The sequence below is a fragment of the Euprymna scolopes genome, chromosome 29 (genome assembly GCF_053919585.1).
Source record: "Euprymna scolopes isolate OS-2025 chromosome 29, ASM5391958v1, whole genome shotgun sequence".
Taxonomy (NCBI): Eukaryota; Metazoa; Mollusca; class Cephalopoda; order Sepiida; family Sepiolidae; genus Euprymna; species Euprymna scolopes.
Window position 1 is genome coordinate 86,244,829 of NC_136510.1, and position 26,432 is coordinate 86,271,260.

General features: G+C 34.5%; 1 protein-coding gene across 2 annotated transcripts in view; it reads right to left on the reverse strand.

The window, feature by feature from the left end:
* Positions 1-26,432, reverse strand: part of LOC145252771 (THO complex subunit 7 homolog) — a 285,927-nt gene that overhangs the window by 55,486 nt on the left and 204,009 nt on the right. For both annotated transcript variants that reach the window (XM_080112684.1, XM_080112685.1), the window contains exon 4: positions 8,948-9,034. In XM_080112684.1, the coding sequence (XP_079968810.1) occupies positions 8,948-9,034 (87 nt within the window). The remainder of the gene's footprint in view (positions 1-8,947; positions 9,035-26,432) is intronic.

Sequence of the window (26,432 nt, forward strand, 5' to 3'; positions counted from 1 at the left end):
ATCTATGTGTACAGTAATACAAACCCAAACTTTTCAATAAACAAACGCAAAGATGGTGTCTACCGACTAATTTCTCATTTCAAAATGAGCTCATTCTCTACGATTATTCAATTTCGTTTTTTTTTTCTTTTAGGCATTTAAGAAAAAAATATTAAACGATCATTAAAAATGTTTGTTTTTTTTTTTTTTGTAGTTTAACCTATTTCAAACTGATATAAATTATTGCACAGTAAAAATAATTAAATAAAAAAGAAATCATTTTCATTATTTCGAATTATTTAACCAAGTAAAAAGTTCCATGTTTTTACTTGATTACTAAATTTAAAAAAAATATTCTAACAAATTTGAAAGTTCCTGTGCACCTTTGCATGGAACTTTTTTTACTTGTTTAAGTAATTCAAAATAAGAAAATAATTTACAGAATTTTAAAGAATAAGAATTAGCAATTGTATTGGGGGTTGAGGGAATATTGAAACCGTCACTAGTATTTATATATCAACTCTTCATGGAACAAAATCTCCAATTAACAGTTTTTTTCAATTAATCACAGTACAAGAAATATTCACACACACACACACACACACACACACACACACACACACACACACACACACACACACAGGTTTCTTTCTGCCTTTTCTTTCAGAGATAAACACAAGTGAGTACGATACTCTCTAGCTAAGCCGAGTAGTACTTAATAAGCAACATAACAAGAGACTTTCTTCGACTTCTGAAGATAAGGTCCAATTGTTTTATATGAAAGGGAACAAATCCGAATAATTAAAGAAAGACGTAAATAGGATTAAAAAGAATATTTATTAAAGGAAAAGGCTAGAATCGAACCCAGTATTCAAAAGTTAAAAATGAATACATGATGCAATCTCAGGAATTTAGTGGATTGACCATTGACCAACTATTAGGTCAGATATCGGACAATGTAAATTAAGGAATGTCTTTGTTTTGCTAAAAATGTGTTTGACATATGATATGTAAATCCACGTGAGGAGAGCACATGGTAGGGCACGTTTCTGACGTCACAAAGAAAGATAGCTCAATATATTCAGTTAAGAGGGTTCGAGATCAGTCAGAGATCAGAGAGAGCAGTAGAGACAGATCAGTCAGAGTTGAGTCGTGAAGAGGGAGAGTTAGCTAAGCCCCTTTCGGAAGCGAAAGAAAGGGAAGAAAGACAATGTAGAAATCAGCAAGGCATTCGAATCCCTGATCATCATCTCATCCGGATGGAATAAAGATAATTATATTTATAAGTCTTTGTTTGTCATCTTTCAACCTTAAAAGGTAATGTGATTTTGTCTATTGTACTTGTAAAAGAACTTTGTATGAAACATCCTCCTTCCATAAAGTTAACTGTGAGCCCCCCTCTTCAAAAGTGTTAACGGAATCCCCTTTTTTAGTAATGAATCAGCATCTCCTATGTGTTAAACGAACTGTCTCTCTTTATATCAAGCTCCGATTGTGAAAATGAACTGTGTACACAGTATTATCTCGTTAGCAGTCTCCGCTCTGTGTATGTTATGTGTGTTTCCCCGCTACGCAACACAACAAAGCATATGCCATTCAGGGTGGAACAATAAAAGACAACATGATTCCATTTCCGTTTGATAAAAATCAGTTTTCTTTTTTTTTGTTGTAGACCATCTACTAGTTGACACGTTGTGTACAAATCCTAAGAGCGATAGGAGTCTTCTATTATGTCTGAAAGTGACACAATGTTCAACGAGCAAGATCGGAGATGTGCCGCTGTACAGCTCATGCTCTTTACCGATCCAAGTTATGACAACAGGACCATTGCCAGCACCCTCAAAATGAAAATCCAGACAGTTCAATGCTTGAGGGCACAGCTCAATGCATTGGACAAACCTTTGGAGGTGGTGGAGCGGAACCCCAAGGCCAAGGACACCGTCAGGAAGACCTAGACCAAGGAGTTTATCGAAAAGGTCTAGGCAATCATTCATGAAACTCTCCAGTGGCCTGTTCAGCAGATTGCGAAAGATTTAGGCATCTCACACACAACTGGGAATGCATATGTGAAGGAGGACTTGAAGTGTAGGTCCTACAGGTGCCAGACAAGCCTGATCTTGACTGAGAAAGACAAAGAATCTCAGGCTAATTAAGTCCATCAGGTTGCTCAACAAATTGAAGCATCCTAAGAAGCCCAACATGTACATAGATATCCTAAAATATTTATTAAATATCTATAGCACATTCTAATGCAAAGATTCCAAAATCTGAAAAAAATGTGTCTTACGAGCAAAAGTCCAAGAAAAATGATTTTAATTATTAAATAAAATATTTTATATTACTAGCAGGGTGACTCGACATTGCCCGGGATTGAATGATGATCAACGAATGTTTTACAATCCTATATTTTTATTGTCATCAAAATCGTTGAAATCAACCATTTTTCAATCAAATCGATTGATTGCCTGCTCTAGTTGAGGACCCCATCATGGTGCACTGGGAGAAAGCTTCACATGCCGCTATGCAGTGACTTTATCCACAATACATTGTAGTCTACATACACTTTAGAGAACCTACTGTTGATTTTATAAAATTATTTTTATATATAATGGCTTCAATTAAAGTTTAAAATGCAAAAGTCAAGTATCATGCTTCAATTGTGCTCTATAAATAGAGACATTAATTCCAAACGCGCCCCTGTCATATCAAAGAACCTACTGTTGATTTTATATGCCGGACCTTTCTGCTTGTGTGGTAATAACACTTTTCAAATGCACTGTATAAGGTGTTAACTTTAGTAAAAATCGCCTGTTCCTTCTTTCATTAAATTTTTTTTGAGTTTCGATACTTAATGAATCATTCCGATACAGAACCTATCTAGGAACACTGCAAGATGCATAAAGTACATTTGTGTGAAATTTCATAAACATCGGCCCAACCGTTTCAGAGTTCATAGGAAACGAACTCACACACAGACAAAGTTCCTTTTATATGATAGATAGATAGATAGATAGATAGATAGATAGATAGATAGATAGATTAGAGATTTGGTTTTCTAAAATTTTTAAATTAACCTTACAAAATAATTTTTTCAAAGATGTGACCAAGCTTCCTCTTTTCTAAAATATCTTTTACATTTCCTATGGTAGGTTTTAAAGAGATACAAAAGCATGTATACCCCCCACCCCTCTCTTAATTCTGCTTAAAGTGATAAGAGCAGAGAGAAGAAAATTATTTTGATTTAAGAAGAAGGAATTTAGTTAAAGTATTGAATTTCATAATGAAAATCAGGTGAATGTCTAAGAAAATGGTGTCTGCATACAAGCATCTCTTCCGCTTAGAGACAAAGAGAGAGAGAGAAAAAAAACGAAATTTGATGACAGAATGTGAATGTAGGTAGAAAAGTGCACGATAGATGAGGATGTGGGCGCAGTAAATGGCACACAGGGAGTTGGCGCCAAGAAAAAGAAAAATTAAACTATGTAGGGTGACAAACCAAGCATTGTAAAATAAACACGCGCGCGCGCGGCTAACTATTTAAAAAAAAGACAAAAAAAAAGGAACAGGGAATAAGCCAATTTATACAGAGAATATGCAATTTTTCTTTTTGGTTTGGTTTGGTCGTTTTGCTTTACGGCATATCAACCCTCTTCGAGTTATTTAACACTGAATTCAGCAATTTTGGAAAAAAAGTTTTTATGTTTTAAATTGTTTATATCTTCAAATATTTATTCATGGAGTTTGGTTTGGTTTGGTTGTTTTGTTTTATGGCATATCAACCCTTTTTAAGTTATATTTTTTTAATGCTGAATCCATTAATTTTGTAAAAAAATTTTATGATTCAAGTTTTTTATATCTTCAAATATTTATTCATGGTGTTTTGTTTTTCGTTTTTAATGTCCTATAGTAGTTTTTATTTACCTATAACATTTATTGAATTTCTTATCTGAATATTCTATAATATTCTATAATATTTTTCAATATCTGCCCCCACCCCCTATTTTTTCAACCTGGGTGATCATGCCCTTCCTTCAATTTCTGAACTTGCTCCCCTCTGCACATGCGGAAAATTTAATGTAAAATGATTCCTCATATCTAGGCCATTCTAGCTTTTCAAGGTAGTTAACTAAAAAAATATGCAGCTATAGGAGGTAAGTTCTGTGTGTGTTTATTTTTGTGAAGAAGGTGAGGGGATTTCTTTTCATGCTGCAAATCTAGTACAAAAAAGAAATGAAAATATTTACCCTTTCATTAACTCTAGATTTCAGTTGTAACCCCACTCTAAAAAAAAAAAGCAAAAAAAAAAAAAAAAAAAAAAACTTTCCATAACCCTACAACTAACCCTAAGTTCAACTGGCAAAGCTGCTCTCCCCATAATATGTCCTTCCTTAACCATATTATTTACCTAAGTCTGAGTGGCAAGCCACAAAACTCGTAGAACCATATAAAATTGTCTAAAAACAGACTGCTTACCCCCCCCCCAAAGCTCATATCCTATAGTAAAAAAAAAAAAAAAAGAAAAAAAAAAATTTGGTTAACTGCCCTAAAACACTAGAATGACATAACTATAGGGCATCTTTTTATGCTAAATTTTACTCCAAATTTAAAAATAATTGTTTATTTTTTCCGACAAGTTTTTTCAGAGTGTTCATATATAATTGTCTAAAAAAAAAAAGTAGCCTCATTTTTTATTTGAGCGCGAGGGTGTTAATTCACAATACTTTATTTTCCTACTGGAAGTATCGATTGATATGTTTTAACTTCATTTTTGCAAATAAATTCATTAAATTCTGTTAAAATTAGGTTTTGTGTGAAAAGAATGTTCAAAGTTATTTTTTTTTGTGTGTGTGTGTGTATCAAATTTTTTTTCTGTCTAATAAAAGTTAAAACCATTAAAAATATGTTTGATCTAAAGTTAAAGAGAAATCACATTAAGAGAAAGACATCAAGGGGAAAGAAGATGGGAAGTCACTCTTTGATGAAACAAAAGTATTCTACCTCCCCCCCCACACACACACACATTATGAATCGTTTGAAGTATGGCAAAATTAACATTTACTGAGAAAAGGAAGTAATACAAGAAAAGAGGAGGGGAGGAAGAGAGAAAAAAGAAAGAAAAAACAAGGAAAGAGAAAGAAAGATAATGTGAAAGAGAGTAAAGAAGAGAAATAAAACATAACCAAATATTGACCAAAAAAAAATAAAAATAAAAAATAAGGAGATAAGGTCTCTCCAATTTCTCAACCTGACCGTTAGCAGGAGAAAAGAAAAACCTAAAATGTATATGTGGGGTGAAAAGGAGACAGGAAGTCATTCTTTGATGAAACAAAAACCTCCTTATCCTCTCTCTGTTCTCCACCACTGTGAATCGTTTGAAGTATGACATAAAGAAAAGCGAGATAAAACAAGCTGACGGGAAGGGAAAGAGAAAACAGGAAAAGAGAGAGCAAAATAAAGCAAGGGAAATAAAATCATCCTTTCTTTTTATTAAAAAGAAAAAAAAAAAGAAACAGATTTAAGCAAAAACTGATCCATTCAGCATAATGGTAAGAGTGTTCAATAATGGGTTGGAAGACCCAGGTTCAATCCTTGGTTGATTCATACCAGAGATTAAAAAAAAAAAAATGGTACTTGATGACCCTCAGTATTATAACTATTTAGAGTGGATGATTTCTTTCCGAATTCATTTAAAATGGTGGGGGTTGTCTGACTTGCTATTTGTTCACTAGCTTCTCATCACCACTTGAAATGGTTATTCAGGGGGTCAGAAATTATAAGTTATTAGTAATTTCATGATTTATATGAATATTCGATGATGTGCCTGGTATTAAATGTAATGTTAAATTCCTTTAAAAAAAAAAAAAAGTAAAAAAAACGGAAAGAAACTAGCACATGTGCATGTGAGTATTATGCTTTTTCTAAACAGTTCACTTCTTGTAAATAAAAAAAATGTACTCGAGCTGAGATTGAAACCAAAACCTAAAGACAGTGAGTTGAGTATGATAACCATTAGGCCAGCTTGCCATGACGTTTAAACGTCTTTTCAAAACTACTTATTCTTAAAATAATGTGAATGATTCACGCATGCTTAGTCGTGAAACAGCTGACAAACAGATACAAATCTGATGACCCCCCCCCAAGTACCAATTTTTCAATTTTTACCACTTTAGCAACCCTTTTTTCTGGATGAAAACCCAATTAAAACGTTTTCCACATGTCTGAATACCCTATATACCAAATTTCAAATCTGTAGATCAAAGATTTGTTGAGTGTATAAGTTGAGAAGTGTCCTCACACACACACACACACACAAACACATTCTCACTTTTACAGGTATACTAGCAGGCTGACCGGTGTTGCCCAGTCCTAAAATATGCATAAATATTATATTTTAATTTATACAGAAACTGAGACATGTGCATGCGAATATTATGTTTTTACTAAACCGTTCACTTCTTGTGAGTAAAAAAAAAAAAAAAAAAAAATACGCAAGCTGAGATTGAAACCAAAACCTAAAGACAATGGAGTACAATTACCATTCTGCTAGTGTGACACGATATTTAAAAAGGTCTTTTCAAATCAACTTATTTTTAACATAAGGAATCTGTAATGTGAAGCATTCACACATGTGCAATCGTGACACAGTTGAAAATGGATAAAAAATCCTGTGGCCTCCTACGTACCAATTTTTCAATTTTGACCACTTAGAAGCCCTTTTTTTCAGATGAAAACCGATTAAAAGGTTTTCCACGTGTCTGAATAGCCCATATACCAAATTTCAAGTCTGTAGACTAAAAATTCTTTGAGTATATAGGTTGAGAAGTGGCTCACACACACACCCATTCTCAGTTTTTGGTGAAGCATAATTTTCTTTTCCGTCATTTCTGACAGAAAAATGTGCACAATTATTTATTTAATTAATGAACAATTAAAATCATAGAGAATCTACTGTTTATGAAGCATTGTGGTGTTGGAATTCCAAACATGGCGGTTTAAAGACCAGACAAGTGCAGAATTTAAAAAATAAATACATTTATTCATTTAAAAAATCGAATTTTTCAACTCGTAAAAGAGTCTACACTAGGAAAATACTATTTTCTTCTTCTTAATCATGATGGTATTTGGCCCAGTCTCAAGAGATTTTAATGTCGGATCCAGTATATAGACACCAGTTCAGCACACGTGTTAAAATAATAAAGAATCTATTGTTTATGAAGCACTGTGGTGTTGAAATTCTAAACATGACAGTTAAAAGACCAGATAAGCACAGAATTTTTTTTTCTTTCTAAGTAAACATTTATTTATTTAAAAATTCAATTTTTTGACTCATAAAAGAGTCTTCATCAGAAAAATTATGATAACTCTTTTACAAGTCGAAAATTCAAATTAAAAAAAAAAAAAAAATGTATTTAGTTTTCTTTTTCAAATTCTGCACTTGTCTGGTCTTTTAACTGTCATGTAATAAACAATTTTTTTCTCAAGATAAAAATAATTGGTGTGGTTATCCCTATATATATAATAAAAGAGGCGCAGTTTTTCCCCTCTGGATCAAAATACCGTAAGTTAACAACAACAGATGGCACATAAAGAAAGGGACTTGGCCTTTTGGTCAAGATCAAAGTGTAGTATCTGTTCCGGCAGATACTGCACTTAAGATAATTTGTACCAGTCAATGGAGGGGAAACCCTCTATACTGGGACAATTATTATTTTTGGTAACCAGAGTGACCCCTTTTAGGGGAGCTGGTTTTTACCTCACATTAAAAACGGCCTTGTGCCTAATTTGCTCAGTGGGGGAGCAAATAAACACCATCTGTTCCGGCAGATACTGCAAGCAAAGACCATATGTGGGGGAAACCCCACATATAAGACCTTGGTCAATGTAGGGGCAACCCTTCATACCAATTGTCACTATCCAGCTCCCCTACTCCCCGGGGAGTTGGTCCCCATTTTCCCTTCACTCCTCACTTTAAAAATCGGCCTTGTGCCTAATTTGCTCAGTGGGGGAGCAAATAAATACCATCTGTTCTTCAGACGCTGCACTTCAATTTCTTGTTCTCTGTCAGTGGAGGAGAAATCCTTCACGACTGAGACAATTTTAATTTTTTGTTCCTTTTCTCCACATTTAAAAACAACCCTGGTGTTTAACTCTGTCCCGTGGGGCGGCACTGTAAATAGGAACAACAGATAGCACATACAAATTTATTATGTTTACACTATTAGCCATTACTTTATTTAACTATAGAACGAAATTTTCGACATTAATTTGTAATATTAAAACATTGAATTTAATCCTAGGAGCGACACCATCATCATCACCATAACCTACAGAGGAAGTAGTTCCCATTTTACCCCCTATTTGCCAAGTACTCCCACCATTCTCCTCTTACACCACATATTTTTCCTCACAAGTACTTAAATTTAGATCCCTTCCTACATAACTGATCTATTCACTATTTGTCATAGCATTTACCTTCCATTCTTCTACACTAAAAATACTAACGTCTCCCCATACTTGTTTCAAATAAAACTGTTTCGTTTTGAGTTCTGCTTTCTATCTAGTCTTGTCAAGTCTTGCTGGTATATACTGTGGAAAAGTCCCTTCTGATTAATACTTACGTAATTCTGGTTTAATTTTAAAACTCTACATACAAAAATACTTTTAGTATTTTGAAAGACTGTATAATATGGACACAGGCTCCTTCAGTCTTTGACAGACTATGGATACCCACAAAGGGGTGCCTGCACGTGAAATATTTGTGGCAGGAGATGCGCAATCTCCAACCATACCTCTCCTAAGTCAACATTATTAAATACCAGTGGCAAGTGTATGTACAGGACGACTGGAAACAAATGCTGAGATAAGCGGAGAGCACAAACAGTGCCTAGAATTCCCAAATAGTCACCGGTATTCTTCTAGTTAGATTTTAAAAAAAAAAAAAAAAAGAAAAGAAAGGGATATAAATTACCTTGTCTGTTTTTTCGGATTCTTTTCGCTTGCTGCAGTTCCAGTTTCCGATCTGTTATTTTGGCTGTGGCTTGAGATATTTTTTTCTCTGGGGGGAAAAAAATAAATGAATAAAAATAAATAAGTATGTGGGTATTTATGAAGGATGGTTGCAATGCAGAAAACTGGAACCGTAAAAGAAAGTATGAACAAAAAAAAAAAAAAAACAATTGAAGAAAGTATTTGGGTTTCAAATCTTCACAAAATCCATTTATTTTTCTGTATATCTTTCATACATTATTAAATCAGTAAATATGAGATTTACTACTAAATATTAATATCCGAGATGGTCTAATGTCTTTGATAATTTTGGGAAAGAACCTCTTCTTCTTAAAAAGGATGCAAAAGTGGGTCCATCAAGTGAAGTGAAGAATTTAAGATGGCTGCCCCTCTGAAGATATTAGACTCGCAGAAAAATAACAGGAAAGAAACAAAGGGAGGAAAACAAATGCTATAAATCTATTCATATTTATATTAATTAAATTATTGCTATTTAACATTTTTTTAAATAGAGATGAGAACATTCGGATAGTTTTAGTCATATATTATTACTAGCAGGGAGATGTGACGTTGCCCAGGAAATCTATGACTCATGCACGGCATCATGTATGACCAGATAGCATATATATATATATATATATATATATATATATATATATATATATATATATATATAACACACACACACACATGTATGTATGTATATAAATGCATTAAGAGGACGTCATCCATGACTTTATTGTGAACAAACAGACAGTAATACGGATTTATATATATATATATCAATTAGTAAATCTTAGGCTGCTATCCTATCAACATTAAATATCCTTCGACATGTGTGAATGCACAAAATAAATAAGTAAAATAAATCAATAACAGTACTTCAAATAAAAATATCAATACAGAATCGTTCAATCAGGTTGAGGATTCTTCTCGGATTCTCCTGATGTGTTCCTTCCAAGAACTATTATTTGGATCTTTTTATGGCTGATGACATCGATATGCATGTATTATTATTCATCGGACTACTGTTCTCATCTTGAGTGTGATTTTCACAATGTTTCAGTCGATATAACCTCCGATCTTCTTCAGGTGTATCTTATCAAACTCAGGAATTCAGACGGAATTTTGAGTGGAATCCTTTATTTACTTCACAGGGTTAGTATGCTCTTGTTCCGTCAGCCATGACTGGATAGAGGTCCTGAAGTTCGCAAAGACCCGTGGCACAGTGGTTAGAGTACTGGGAAAAATCAATTGTAAAAGTGATATTCTTCTGAAGATTGAAGGTTCAATCCTCAATGTGGCGACTGAAAATATACATTTGCAAATTACTTAGGACCTTTATCCAGTCATGGCTGACAGAACAAGAGCATGCTAACCCCGTGAAGTAAATAAAGGGTTCCGCTCGAAATTCTGTTCGAATTCCCAAGTTCGACAGAAACATTCCTGAGTTTGATAAGATACACCTGAAGAAGGCCAGAGGCTATATCGACCGAAACGTTGTCAAAATCACACTCAAGATGAGAACAGTAGTCCGATGAATAATAATACAAATAACCAATCCTCATCTCAAAAATTCAGAAACGTCATATCGATATGCGTCATTACTATAGATGCATCGCTTTGCGATGCATCTTTCAGTTGTCATGCAAAATGGTCTTTTCCGACATCTCTTTGTTGAAGCATTCAGTTGTCAATGATTGCTACAGGAATTACAATTACCCATAAACATAGGATTTTTAGATCAGCCGTGTTCTATGTCCATATACATTAACAGAATTACATCATGAAGGATGCAACTTTTCAGCATCATCCACTATACAGAGGCTAACTATAAAGACTGTGGCTTGAGATGCATCATATCATGCTGAAAATGATTTCTTTTGTATCGAGGTTAAACTTCTACTGATTTGTTTGGTTTGGCTGTTTTGTTTCACAAAATATCAACCCTTTTCATGTTATTTAATGTCGAATTCAGTTATTTTGGTAAAAGTTTTTATGCTTCAAGTTCTTTATATCTTCAAATATTTATTTGTAGAGTTTGGTTTAGTTTGATTGTTTTATGGCATATCAATCCTTTTTGGATTATTTAATGCTGAATCCAGTTATTTTTTTAAATAGTATTCATGTTGCATGAACTTATTTTGTAGAAGGTTTTTATTCTCCAAGCTCTTTGTATCTTCAATCTTCAATACCAATAGTGTTTGGTTTGGTTGTTTTATAGTGGATTTTATCATTTTTGTTTCTTGCCCTGCAGAACATGAATGAGTTTTGCAATGGGAGAGGGAAACGGGTTTCAGTATTAATGTTTGGTACATTTTAAGTTAGGAAACCAGTCAGGAAGTGGGAGAGATAGAAAGAGAAAAGGGAAAATAGGAAGAAGGAAAAGGTGTTTTGTTTTTGTTTTATTTTTTTTTTTTTTGGTTTTGCAGAACACAATTAAGTTTTGCAGAAGGAAGTAGAAGAACAAAAAGCATCAATGTTAGGTGCATTTCGTATCAGGAAGCCAATATCTTCAGACAGTCTGATCAGTCTAGTGATTTGTCATGTTTTGAGTATACCCTGTATTATTTGATTTACAAAAAGATTATTGTTAATCTTATTTTAAACTGTTTAAAAGATTAAAACATAAAATAGGACATTTAGATATTCAGAATGAATTACCTCTCATAATTGTTAGCATCACACTTGTTTCTCGGTGTCAGGGAGAGCAATTATTTTTTTAATCCTTCAATTTGTTTATTAATAAAATTATCAGATCAAATGGATGTCATAACCAATTTACTATACAACAATTGGATCAAATGGATTTGAGACACCCCAGAATGAGCACAAGCTGAAAAGTCACATTTTGATGTAACACCACTTTTTTTTTTTTTTTTACTTCCGGTTTAATTGTCAACAAAACAATTCAATGTCTTTGATTTTTTTTTTTTAGATGAGGAATGATAATTTGTATTACTTGGACAGATCAAACTACTGTTCTCATCTTGAGTGCTATTCACACAATGTTTCGGCTGATGTAACCTCCAACCTTCTTCAGGTGAATCTTTTTGTCAAACTTGGAAATCTCCACAGAATTTTGAATAGAAGATCTCAGAGTTCGACAAGATATGCCTGAAGAAGGTCAGAGCTTACATCAGCCGAAACATTGTGAAAATAACACTGACGATAAGAACTGCAGTTTAAACAACCCAAATAATCAGTCCTCATCTTAAAAATTCAGAAACATGTTCATGCACATGATTGCCTTTAATTCAAGCAAATTTAATATTTCATTTATTATTTCAAAGCTAATTCTCTATTGAATATTATATATGTAGTACTGATTTCAAAAGTAAAAAAAAAAAAAAAAGACAGCTAGAATCAAAACCGAAACATTTAGCGCTCCAGCTGCGTTCCTTACTGTTTGAGCTATCGACAGAGAGATAAGAAAGATTTAAAATTAAACCACTTCAAGCTATGAATGAATTTGCACATGCACAAAACTAACAGAAATATGTTAATAAGTGTAAATGAACGTTTTGCATTTCAACTTGCCGACATATACGTGTTATTCATTCATCCAAACAAAGATTTTACTTGTTATAAACCATCCTTGGTGTATGATTACTATTTCCTGTTAATTTCAGTGTTGTGTGACCAATAGCTTAAAAGTTTATCAGTTAAATATTTTCACACGGACACACACTCACATACAAACATCTACTGTTTTATTTACACAGAAGAAATAAATCATCCCTCCTTTAAAACAAAAACAATCAAGAACACATTTGTTTACGTTTACAAAAATAAATCCGCATAGAATATTTACGAATTGGGAGGGTGGGGATGGCAGTACATAAAAATCTTATACATCCATTAATTGTCGGATTAATTTAATATTTTCATTATTGGTTTAAGAAAAGATTATTGTTAATCTTACTGGAAACTGTTTAAAGGATTAAAATGTAACATTTAGATGTTCAGAATGCATTACAGTCCATAAATTTTTAAGCATCACAATTGTTTCTCTATTAGTAATTTAACATTGTTGATCTCTCATGGACACAAACATTGTATGTAGGAACTGAAAACTTGAACATGAACTTTCTGGGCACAAGAAAAAGTTATTTATTTTCTTTGTTTACCACACTGATTGCTGACACGTATTTAACATCAGTATGTTCGCTCTTTCTGACTGCTATAACGGCCAGCTGTCATTATACGGCACCAGACACAGCTGGATATCATTACGGGGCACTAGACACAGCTGGGTGTCATTACGTGGCACCAGACACAGCTGGGTGTCATTACGCGGCACCAGACACAGCTGGGTGTCATTATGCGGCACCAGACACAGCTGGGTGTCATTACGCGGCACCAGACACAGCTGGGTGTCATTATGCGGCACCAGAAACAGCTGGGTGTCATTACGCGGCACCAGAAACAGCTGTGTGTCATTATGCGGCACAAGACACAGCAGGATCTCAGTATGCGGCACCAGACACAGCTGGCTGTCAACACGAGGCACCAGACACAGCTGGCTGCTAATACACTACACCACACACACGGCTAGTTCTCAATACACCATACCAGACACAGCTGGTTGTCAATACATGGCACCAGACATAGCTAGCTGTCAATACATGGCACCAGACATAGCTGGCTCTCAATAAAAGTGGTAAGAGGAAGAGCCGTAGCGTGCTGGCTAGGCGTAACTTCTCACAAATCTTTTTTCTCTTTTTTCCATTTCTTTTTACTTTTGATCTTAATCCCTATATATGCATTTGAGTCCATGATGTCACACCATGCCCTAAAATACTGACGCAATTATGTTTCAGCAAAATTCTGAACAAAATGATTCAATGTCTTTGATTTTTTGAGATCAGGAATGATAATTTATATCATTTGGATTACTCAAGCTACTGTTCTCATCTTGAATGTTATTCGCACAATGTTTTAACTGATGTAACCTCCGGCCTTCTTCAGGTGTATTTAGTCGAACTTAGGAATTTGCACGGAATTTCAAATAGTACCCTTTCTTTAATCCACAGGGATAGTATACTCTTGTTTCATCAGTCATGACTGGGTAGAAGCCCTAATTAATTCCCTTTGTATATCTGAATAGTGCCCACACTGAGAATTAAACCAAACTCCAGAAGAGTATCACTTACAACTGAATTTTACTAAATACTTTACATGTTATACTATGGATCCTTGATTTCTGAAAGCTAACTCAAGTAAAGCATATATATGTAACTAGCCTAGGTACCCGGCATTGCCCGGGTGTTTGGAGGTGTGTGTTGAGTAAAAAAAAAAAAAAAGTGGTAGTAGGAAGGCAGGTTTGAACCCGTATCGTGAAGGAGGAAAAGAATGTGAAAAAAAAAAAAAAAACGTGATGTGTTTGCTATTGCGTCCATCGCCAAACTGGAAGTGACGTAGGTTTAAATTAAGGCTAGACAATCGAAAAGAAGGGATGACTTGAAAAAAAAAAAAAAAATTGGTGAAAAAAGCAACGCCTCCTTGTAGAAAAGTGCCCAGTTGAGGGTGAAGCAATTAATGTTTTTGGCCAATTTTTCGATATTTGTCGTCCAAAGGGTCGAGCTTCAAAATGATACCGATCTTATGAAAATCCATTGCCTCTGTCAAAAGTTTTAGGCAGACATACAAACATACATACATTTAAACAGGTGAGATTTATATATGTAACTAGCAGGGGTACCCGGCGTTGCCCGGGTGTTTCGAGGTGTGTGTGCGCTCTTAAATCAAAAAGAAACACCGGGGGGGGGAGTTTTGGTAAGTAGGAAGGATCGAACCTGAAGCCCTGAGGCGAAGTTGGAAAATAAAATGTGAAAAAGACATGACACGTTAACCGCTCGCCCAGCAAGAACGAGTTACTGCAAGAAGTTTGAATTTATTTAAGTAAGAAGAGAATTGACGGGTGCCCGCACTTAATGATGTCAAGTGGAAGTCGTAGAGTTAACATTTTCTGCGAGCGTTATGACGATGACCTAAGCAATAGCTATTCAGCAGTTAACATTTTCTGCGGGACAGTTTTTAATGAGGTCAATAACCCGGTTTGTTTGTTTTTACCTAACTTTGGGGAAAAACAGCTACCCCGTTTATTAAGGGAGTGGCTCATCTTGAAATAAAAGCAACCATCTGATATGACGACGGTAAGCCAACATTGACCAAATATTACATCGCTTTCTAGAGACCACTGGCTGTGGGCCAGGATTCGAATTGAGTTTCGCTTTTTTATACCAAAAAACGAAAGCAAACATGCAGCGATTCCAAAATGTTGAATATTTAACGTTTCAAAGTCGGACAAATTAAATAGACAGGCGACCCCCTTTGTTAAGTCGGAGATATTATCATTTAGACAGCATATAGAAAGTTTTTAAAATGAGCGACGGCCTCGAGAAGCTGCTGGAAAAAAAACTTTTGCAGACACACACAAAAAGCGAACCTACATACATACACATATTTTCGCTTTTATATATATAGACTAGCGAGTGGTACCCGGCGTTGCCCGGGTGTTTTTCAGTGTGTGTGTGTGGTCGAGTGGGGGTGGGGGTGTTAATGAACCTAAGAATAAGCGAAGTAAAAAAAAGCGGGGGGGGGGAGGGGGTACCCGGCGTTGCCCAAGTGTTTGGAGGTGTGTGTGGTTGGACAGGGGGGGGGGGTGTTAATAAAAACATAAGAATAAACGAAGTAAAAAAAAACAAAAAACATAAAACAGAAAAAGGAACGTTAAAACTTATCTGAAAAATAAAGCAGGGGGTACCCGGGCGGTGGGGGGTAATCAAAACATAAGAATAAGTGAAGTAAATATTTTTAAAAGTTAAAACTTAAAAAAAAATCGAAAACAAAAAACTAACGTAAAGCAAACGAACGATGTTAAATGTAAAAATCGAAAAAATAGAAACAAAAAAGAAAACAGAAAAACGAACGTTAAAACTTTTTAAAAAATCAGAAAAATAAAAATAAAAAAAAAGATACGTGAAAAATGACATAAATAAGCCTGTTTCAATATTAAAATTTAAAAAATTGGTGGGTACCCGGCGTTGGCCGGGTGTATTTGGGTGTGTGGTCGATTGGGGGTGGGGGGTGGGGTGTTAATGAAAACCTAAGAATAAGCGAAGTAAAAAAACAAAAAACAGAAAAACGAATGTTACGTGAAAAATGGCTTAAATAACCCTGCTTCAATATTAAAATTTAAAAAAATCGAAAAAACAAAACAAAAAGGCATCTCACACCACAATTCGAACCCAAAACCTTTAGATAATGACCCAGCGCTCTAACCAACTGACCTAACATGACGTATACGAAATTAGATAATTTTTTTAAACTTCTAAACTAAATCAGGTTACGACGTCGCATGACGCATGCGTAGAAGAAAATTTGTAATGAGAGGACGGTTTTTGCTGACCCCCCCCCTCCCTGTAGAAAAGTGCTGATTTCAGGGTGAAAAAAATTAACGTTTTTAGCCAATTTTTCAATATTTGTCGGGCGAAGGATGGGGCTTTCATATGAGACCAAATTTGTGAATTTTTGTTCTGTCTGTCGAAAGTTTTTAGCAGACATACAAACACACATGCATACATTTTCGCTTTTATATATATAGATAATAATCTATATATATAAAAGCGAAAATGAATGTATGTATGTTTGTGTGTCTGCTAAAAACTTTCGACAGACACGACGAAAATTCATAAACTCGGTATCATATCGAAGCCCCATCCTTCGCTCGAAAATATCAAAAAATTTGCCAAAACCGTTCATTTTTTAACCCCGAAATCGACAATTTTTGACAGAGGGGGGGGGTCAACAAAAATGGTCTTCTCATGATGACGACCGGTTCTACGCATGCGCCAGATGACGTCATGACCTGATTTACTTTAAATAGTTGAAAACTGAACAAATTTCATGTACGTTGCGTTAGATCAGTTGATTAGCGCGTTGGTTCATTATCTAAACGTTTTGGGTTCGAATCGTGGTGTGAGATGTCTTTATTTTTTTTTCGATTTTTTAAATTTAAATATTGAACCAGTGTTATTGAAGCATTTTTTCACGTAACATTCGTTTTTCTGTTTTTTTTTTACTTCACTTATCCACCCCCGACCACACACCCAAAAATACCCGGGTACCCACCGATTTTTAAAATTTTAATATCGAAACAGGCTTATTTAAGCCATTTTTCACGTGTTCGTTTTCTGTTTTCATCGTTCGTTTGCCTTACGTTAGTTTTTTTTGTGGTTTTTTTTCTCAATGTTTTGATTACCCCCCCCCCCCCCCGCTTAATTAACACGTTTTCTTTTTTTTACTTTGATTATAACAAACAAACCTGGTCATTGACGTCGTCGTCGTAACGCTCGACGACTTCCGGGCACGCACCTGTCAATCTGGTTCTTACTTAAATAAATTCAAACATCTTTCACTAACTCATTCTGGCTGGCCGATTTTATTTTCAAACTTCGCCTCAGGGCTTCGGGTTCGATCCTACCCAACCTCTCCCCCCCCCGGTTTCTTTTTTATTTAACACCATACACACCTACAAATACCCGGGCAACGCCGGGTACCCCCGCTAGTATAATATAAAAGAAAATTTATACAATTCAGATCGATCCAATTAGAAATCAATTTACAAAAGCAAAAATAATTACCCATGTTTGCCTGTGACTCTTCTGGAAACGTGTAAAAAGTATTGTGGTGTAATGTGAGGGACATTCAATAAGTAATGCCCTTGACCCACTTTCAGTTGTCTAATCTAGATGAAATTTTGCATGTGCAATGATTTATAACTCTATGGGTTATGTGGCAAATTACACCTTTAGACTAATCGTGGTTTCTGATTTACAGGTCAGGTGTGAAATGGATCCTGTTGAGTGTCAGGCAGTGATTCGGTTTTTATATCTGAAAGGATACACACCACAGGAGACTTGATGAAATGAAAGAAATGTATATTAATGATGCTCCATCATATGATTTTGCAACAGGCTGGAATTATGAATTAAAACATGGCCGGAAATCTGTGGAAACTGCTCCCACAATGGTTCCCCGCCCTCCGTCTGCCATTGATGAGGTATCTGTCAGTAAACAAGAGGTTATCATTTTTGAAGATCGACGTGTGAATATTCGTCAAATAGCCCAAGAGGTCAAGATTAGTACAGGGTCTGTGGAAATTATCATTCATGGCTATTTGCAAGTGTCCCTCCTTTAGGGGTGCTTGCTTGACATTCCAACTCACCATGCTGAGGTGAACAGTATGCAAATATCTACCCTCCTATTATTTTTGATGTCAGAGGGTGAGTCTCATTGCTGCTGCGGTTGCTTGGAGACTTGAGTAGAAAAGTACTCGTCAAGAATATGTTCTTGATAACCAGCCTGACAGATAAAGGGCCAGGAACTGGCCCAGTACCTATCAGACTAAGGTACATCGCCTGGGTATTACCTAGGAGGCTCACCCTCCCAGGCCTTGCCACCCGGCTTTCAGGTAGGCCAAGTTTATCACTTGTTACCAGAGGCGCCACTACAAGGGAATGCTGATAGACGATGCCCAGATAAATTTTGCTAGGCCAGAGTGCCCTGCCGTTAGGGGCATTGGCTGGACATTCTCATTTTCTGACCTTGTGCGAGATCTTGCTGAGGTGGGTAGCAAGTAAATATCTACCCTCATAACTATACCAAAAATATTGCAACATTCTCCTTTTTGAAGTGAGGATGGGAGGGGGGGATTAGTCAAGTATCTCTTCTAGTGATGGGACAATTCCAATATTTTTTCCCGATTCCAATTCTTTTAAAACCTCTAAATATTTAGTTATAGAGTTGTTGTTGTTTTTTTTAATTTTTAAAATTTCTAATTACTGTAAAGACCAACGTAATATATGCATATATTTTCACAAACGTAACAAATGTAATTGTGGGGAATGCTCTACAAATTTTAGTTTCATTAGTAGTTTAAAATAAAGGAATATTTAACATTAGCACCAGTAATGGAAAATTAAGGTGCTTATGCAGTTTTGTTACCATGATATTTTTCAAGTTAAATTCAAGTTTTACGATATCCTTTTTAATTAAATTGTTAGGTGAAAGTACAGAATAATTACAAAACATCCTCCTCTCCCCATCTTAAGAACGACTTCCTAAATAATAATGTTATTATTTCAAAACGGTAACAAAAGTGCATAAGTACCAAAGTTAAGTTTTAAACATTAAAAAAAAAAAAAAAAAATTGTTTTTGGCATTGGAAAATTAGCACAACTTTTTTCCGATTCTGATACCGATTTTCAAAAAAAAAAAAAAAAATTCAGATTACCAATTGCGATTAATTATCCCAACGCTAATCTGCGGTTTTAATACCATACTCACAGGCATTACTTTCTTGCATAAGGTAATCCTCCAAGGTATTACCTCCTCTTTAGGACGGGGGGGGGGTGTCAGTGTAGTCTATCTTTGTTCACCATGGTATCTTCCCAGGCTAGCAAGAATTATACGGCTGGAAGGAGCATATATTTGCTCGTATATACTTAAGGATATGATTAACATGTGCACACACACATGAATTTGAACACTAGACGCTATGCTCGAGTGTCTATGGTCTCTCTTTACAAGACAACATGGCATGAGGATACTTTTCCCTTCAAAGCCAGGTACGGCCAACGATGGAATACTTGTTGCCACATCTGGGCAGGAGCTGCTAGAAAGACCATATCCTGCCTTGAGAGAGTTCAAAATAGACTCCGTAGCTTAGTGGGGGATGCCCTTTTCTCTTCCCTGCAACCTCTTTCCCACAGAAGAGATGTTGTGAGCCTGTCTCTGCTTTATCATTATTTTCATGGCAAGTGCTCAGCTGAGCTTCAATCTATGGTCCCCCCTCGCCAAACTTTCATGAAAAACACTCGTATAGACAAAACCACTATCAATAATTTCCCACACTCTTTATCTGTGCCTAAACCTAAATGCAGATTCCATGAACAAAGCTTCTTTCTCAGAACTGCACGCCTGTGGAACTCTCTTCCGATTGCCTGCTTTCCAGCTGACTACAATCTGATTGTCTTCAAGTCCAATGTAAACAAGTTCTTGATGAACCGTCCCCCTAAGTGATCCAATTTACAAAATTCCCACTACTTATGTTTTTTATGCTATAATTACACTGACTAATGTTTACCCATTAACCCTTACCCTCAAATGGCCTCCGGGCCTTGATAAGTGGTGATTCCTGTGTAAAAAAAACAAAAACTGACCAAATATTCAATATCACATTTCGTATTTGGAGCACTAATAATGGTCTGGTTTGGTTGTTTTGTTTTACGGCATATCAACCTGTTTCGGGTTATTTAATACCGAATCCAGTTATTTTGGAAATAGTATTCATGTTGCATCCAGTTATTTTGTAGAAGATTTTTATTCTTCAAACTCTTTGTATCTTCAACCGCTAGTTTGTAGTGTTTGGTTTGGTTGGTTTATAGTGGATTTTACCATTTTTCTTCCCTCACCTGCAGAACATGAATGAGTTTTGCAATGGGAGAGAGAAAAGGGTTTCAGTATTAATGTTTGGTACATTTTAAGTTCGGAAACCAGTCAGGAAGTGGGGGAGATAGAAAGAGAAATGGGAAGAAAGAAAAAGGAGAGGGGCGGGGAGAAAGTGGGTTGTTGTTTTTGGTTTTGCAGAACATAATTAAGTTTTGCAAAAGGAAGCAGAAAAACAAAAAGCATCAATGTTAGGTGCATTTCGTCTTAGGGAGCCAATATTTTCAGACAGCCTGATCTGGTAGCACCAGGGAGCACTAATAAGATATTCTCTGTATGACTAACCCACGAGAAATGGTGCACCTTCTCCAAGTGATGTTACGTCAAATAACAGAAGGAAGCTGGATACTCCACTAGACTAGATGAATTCTTGTCCTGGCATCCAGTAAAACCGAGAAACAACAAGAAAGATATACTATAACATATTAAAATGGTCGATTGGAGAACGGAAAATTATGTTCTCAACTTCTTTACTAACCCGGTGTTTGAGATGTAAAGGAGAATACTAATGGAATATTTGAAGAACTACGTTTCTCATATAGAGATCAAGTGTTAGCTCTAGGAAGGGACCCCTTTGATTTATGAGAACTTCGACTGAAATAAAATCACACACACACACACACACACACACACAATTTAAGTATTCATTGGTATAGCTTCTTGACATAGAAAAGTTTAATGTTTGGATCATTTGTTTAAGAAAAATTCTATTTGAGTGGTTTGTATTTACATGTATTTTGATAAGCAGACAAGATGTGATAAAAAGAAGAAAGAAACAAAAAAAAGAAATGAAATGAAAAGGAGGTGGGGGGGGGCTGTTGGCTCCAGCAAATACAAATTGCAAAAAAAAAAAAAAAAAAAAAAAAAAAAGAAAAAAAAAGCATTTCTAAACATTAGACAACCTTGTTTAGATTTCTTTCTTTCTTTTCTTTAAACATTTTTTTTTTAATCAATGTAAAGATGACAACGAACTGAAATCACAAGACAATATCAAATTTCTTTTTTATACATTTCTTCTTTTTCTTCTTTCTCAATTTTGGCTAAAACAAACAAACAAACAAGAGACAAAATGGAAGCTTATTCGTGTTTAATTAGAATTACACTTGATTAAGAAAAAAAAAAAAAATACAGAAAAAGCTTTATGATGTACTCGTCACGGAACAAATATGTAATATTCCAAAAATCACATAAATTGATCAAATTTTTTTTTTTCTTTTTTTTAGAAAACCAAATCCTACGATTTTCAGCAATTGAAAAGTTTTGATTACAAACAAAATCCCGGTAGTCGAATTGAATTGTCGTCCTTGAAGTTTTAGCAAGCTCCTGGCCTCCTCATAAAATTTGATTTTCTTAATCAAAAAAAAAAAGAAAGAAAAAACAAAACAAAACGAAAACACAAAAAAAAACTACTTGATCAATTTCGGAATATGACATCTCCGTTCCATGACGTACACCAGAAAGATTTTCCTGTATTTTTTTTTGTTTTGTTTTTGTTTTTTAAACTAAGTTTAATTTTAAATAAGCACCAGAGTATTTGTTTTAATAATATTGTTTTAATTTGTTAAAGGATAAGGTGGAAACAAATAGAAAGAAACAGAAATTATATTTAAAAAAAAAAAAAAAAGAAAAAAGAAAGGAAAGAAAATGAGCTGTTTATTGAGAATACTGATACAAAAAAAGTCAAGGAAATTAGTCTGATGAAGGGGAAATTTTGTATGACCTAATTACACAAGAGAAAGAAAGTACAGATATATATATAAAAGCATGTAGAAATCATTTAAAAAAAAAAAAAAAAAAAGGCAGTAAGAGAGATAATCAGGGAGGTGAAGGGATCATAAAAAGGCAACCTGGCCTTTTTGTACACTCTTGCAGTGGCAGCAGCTATGGCAGTGACAAAGCTTATATCTAATCAGGGGGATGGGGTTGATGGGTTGATCTTGGGAAGGTGGGGGCTGGAGTTGGAATGGGGATAACAACAGAGTAAACTGAGTGCCAGACACAAATAAACAAACGACAACAAAACATCCAATTCTCTTTCTCTCTGTTTGGGTGTAAGAATGATGAAGATGAGCCCAGGCGGCCATTTTAATATCAATATCAATTTAAACAAAAAAAGATCTATACGATTTTCAAATAGAATTATTTTGTAAAAATCTTTTCTTTTCTTTCTTTTTTTTTCATTGTTTGAAAAATAATTTATTCTTTCAACTTTCTTTGCTGAAGAGATTTAAAATATTAGCCATTTTTTACTTGAAGGGGGGATATTATAGTGTCAAGCGTTGTTGTTGTTGTTGCTAATAATAATTTTTTTTGCGCCATAAACTGATGCCACATCAAATAAGTGAGAAGGGTCAAGGAGGATGGAAAGGCCAAGGACAGAAAGCACTAACCAGACCTCCACTGGATGAGTGCGAAGAGAACTAGAGAGACTCATTGCCACTCAAATCCCAGTGAAGACCAATTATCGCTATCAATGAGAAATGGTTATTGCGATAACGCAAACTAATTTGCAAAGGTTACTGAAAGAAGTGAAGAGTACTGGAAATCTGGAGAGACTTGTTGTCGCCCAAACTCCAGGAAAAACCACAGGTTATTTTCAAAGAGAATTCTTCGATGATGGCTTGTGTGAAAACTCCTATTAAGTAATGATGATAATAATTAATAAAAAAAACAAAACAATAAATAATAATAAAAAAAGTGCTTGTGTAGATTAAAACCAACGCATTTCAGGTGAAAACATTACGTGACATGTCATAATTAGTATAAATTCCAAAAATTATTAAAAATGATGCAGTAGAAAAATAATTACAAGTAAAAATAGAAATGGTTAAATTATCAAGTTTTATTGAATGTTTTAATGTGGAAGAGTTGTGCGACCTATTCAGTATGACAGACTGACTTATGTCCCTTTGATTTTAATTCTAGAGGACCATGTTTAAACAACAAAATGTCAGAACGTAATCGTGGATGATTCTTTGTTTAAAAAAAAGGCATCTAGCACATCTACTGGATTATTTTTCATAATTTTTTAAATTTATACTAAGTGCTCGTCTGAGCTCCAATCTATGCCCCCCCTGCCAAACTTTCACGAAAAACACTCATATATCCAAAATCACTATCAATAATTTCTCCCACTCTCTATTGATGCATAAACCTAAACATGGATTCCACAAACAAAGCTTCTTTCCTAGAATTGCCTACCTCTGGAACTCTGTTCCACTGGTCTGCTTTCCAACCGACTACAATATTGTCGTCTTTAAGTCCAATGTAAACAAATTCTTATTGAACCGGCCTTGTAAATAATGTAATTATACCATATTTCCACTATAAACGATTACTATGCTACTTTCTTAATGACTACAATACACACATTAACCCTTATCCTCAAGTGGCCTCCTGGCTTTGATATGTGGTGACTCCTTTGTAAAAAAAAAAATAAATAAATAAATACTGGAGATCTGGGAAGACTTGTTGCCACATAGACTCAAGGGAAGACCACCAGTTGTTTTCACTGAGCAATCTCTGAGGATTGCTTGTGTGAAAATTCTGAGTACAAATAATCTATCTATATATCTATAAAAGTGAACTTGTCTGTGTGTGTGTCTGTGTACATTTTCCTACGCAATAACTCTGTCAATTTTAAGTTTACAGACTCGAAATTTGATATACAGGATACTGAGATTTGGGAAAATCTTTGTGATCGGTTTTTGGCCAGAAATTTGGCTGTTAAGGGGTCAAAGTTCAACGATTTGACCTTTGAGAACTCTACCAAACTTCTCCGTCAATTTTGGGTATAAACAATTGAAATTTTAGATATAGGTTCCTTGGACAGGGATCTAACTTAATAACTTAATTTGAGCCCAAAACAATAAATTTTAAGGAGTCATAATAGGGGTCAAAGTTAAAAAAATTTTTACCTCTGCGGTCTCTACAAATTTACTCAGACAATTTCTGGTCTAAACATTTGAAATTTTACATAAAGGGTATTCAGAGATAGGACAAGCTTTTTAATCGGTTTGGGTCGAAAATTTTTAGTTACCAATATATAAATGTATGTATGTATGTTTGCATGTTTGCCTAAAACTTTCGACATAGAGGACGGATTTTCACAAGATCAGTATCGTTATGAAGTTCGACCTTTCAGATGACAAATATCGAAAAATTGGCTAAAAACATTAATATCTTCACCTTCAACTGGGCACTTTTCTACAAGGGGGGGGTCGCTTTTTTCGCCGATATTTTCGAAAGTCATCCTCTCCTTTTGATTGTCTAGCCTTAATTAAAGCCTACGTCACTTCCAGTTTGACGATGGTTGTAACAGCAAAGACGTCAGGTTTTTTTTCCCCGTTCTTTTCCTCCTTTGCAGTATGGGTTTGAGCCTGCCTTCCTACTACCACTTTTTTTTTTTTTTTTTGCTCAACATACACCTCCAAACACCCGGGCAACGCTGGGCTGAAATGCTAGTATCTAAATATTAGTTTACTTGACCGACGTCACAAAAAAAAAAACCATCACAAAATTAATTAATGAGAAACGAATTACCTCCCTTTATAGTCGCTCTTTACTAGTTAAAAATCATTAAAACCATTTCCTCTCCAAAAATTTTCAAAACAACAACAAAAAAAGAATAAATGGCTGTCTGTTTACGTTTTCAAATTGGCTATTTTATTTTATTTTATAATAAAAAAAAGTCATGTTGAAAGAAGACTAATTTTTTTTTTAGATTTTTTTTTAAATTCAAAAAAATGTGCAGGTGAATTGACTTATCTTTTATAATTTATACTAAAAATTATTCAGGAAAAAAAAAATGTGTTGTGTTGGATTTTCATTGAAAAAAATGTAAATTTTTTAAATGAATTTTTAGCTTTCAAAGAATCTGAAAGAATTTACTAAAGAAAATTATTTTAAATTCATCATTATTTGTTTTATTTTATTTTTTTATTCATTTTATTTATGTGTTTTAAAAATTTTCAACTACCGTGGAATTTCCACGGATTCTGTTAGTATAATATCAAGAGTTTATGATTACTAATAGTAGTAGTAATTATTATTACTAACGGAACCTGTGGAAATTCCACAGAGAAGTCATTCATATGTAATATATTAATGTTGGTATTCTGTAGATGTTCAGCATAAATGGAGACGCTCTGATATTATTGTAGCTCTTTAGTTAAAACTGCAAAAGTATTTATCTAAGCTCGCAGGGACACTTGGCATAGCCCGGTTGTAAAATATGCTTAATTATATTTTAATTCTTGCAGATTTCATATATATTATTATAGGGTTAATGTTCTATTGATTTTTATATCTCATAAAATTTTGATTTCAAAAATAAAAAAAATATATCCATATGACTTGGGTGCATCAGCTTGAATTGAAACCGAAATAAAAAGTTATGAAATATATATATATATATATATATATATATATATATATATTTAAAAATAATAGGCGGAAGTTTCTCAAGAGCTCTTTCGGCTATCATCTCGTCAGGAGAAAATCGATAGCTAACAAAATAATATTGTGTCGAAAAATAAAGAGTTCTAATGGGGAACTTATTAAATGTGCCAAAATTTATTAACGTTTAAAAACGATTAAAATATTGGCACAACGAGGGAGAAAAAAAAAAAAAAAGCGTGAGAAAAAATTCAAAGTTCCCCAAGGAGATTATTTTTAAAATTATATATAAATTCTGTACCTCTAAACATTTATATATATATATATATATATATATATATATATATATATAAGCTGAATGGCTGTGTGCGTGTCTGGTCATGAATAGGCTCCTATCCTATATGGTTGACTATTATAGAAAACTGATTACATATAATGATAGAAGATGTATCGAGACACAGGAATGGATATGTTTGATCTGGCATAATGATGATTCGTTAAAATTGTGGGGTATACGTACGCACCTGGTCAACAAA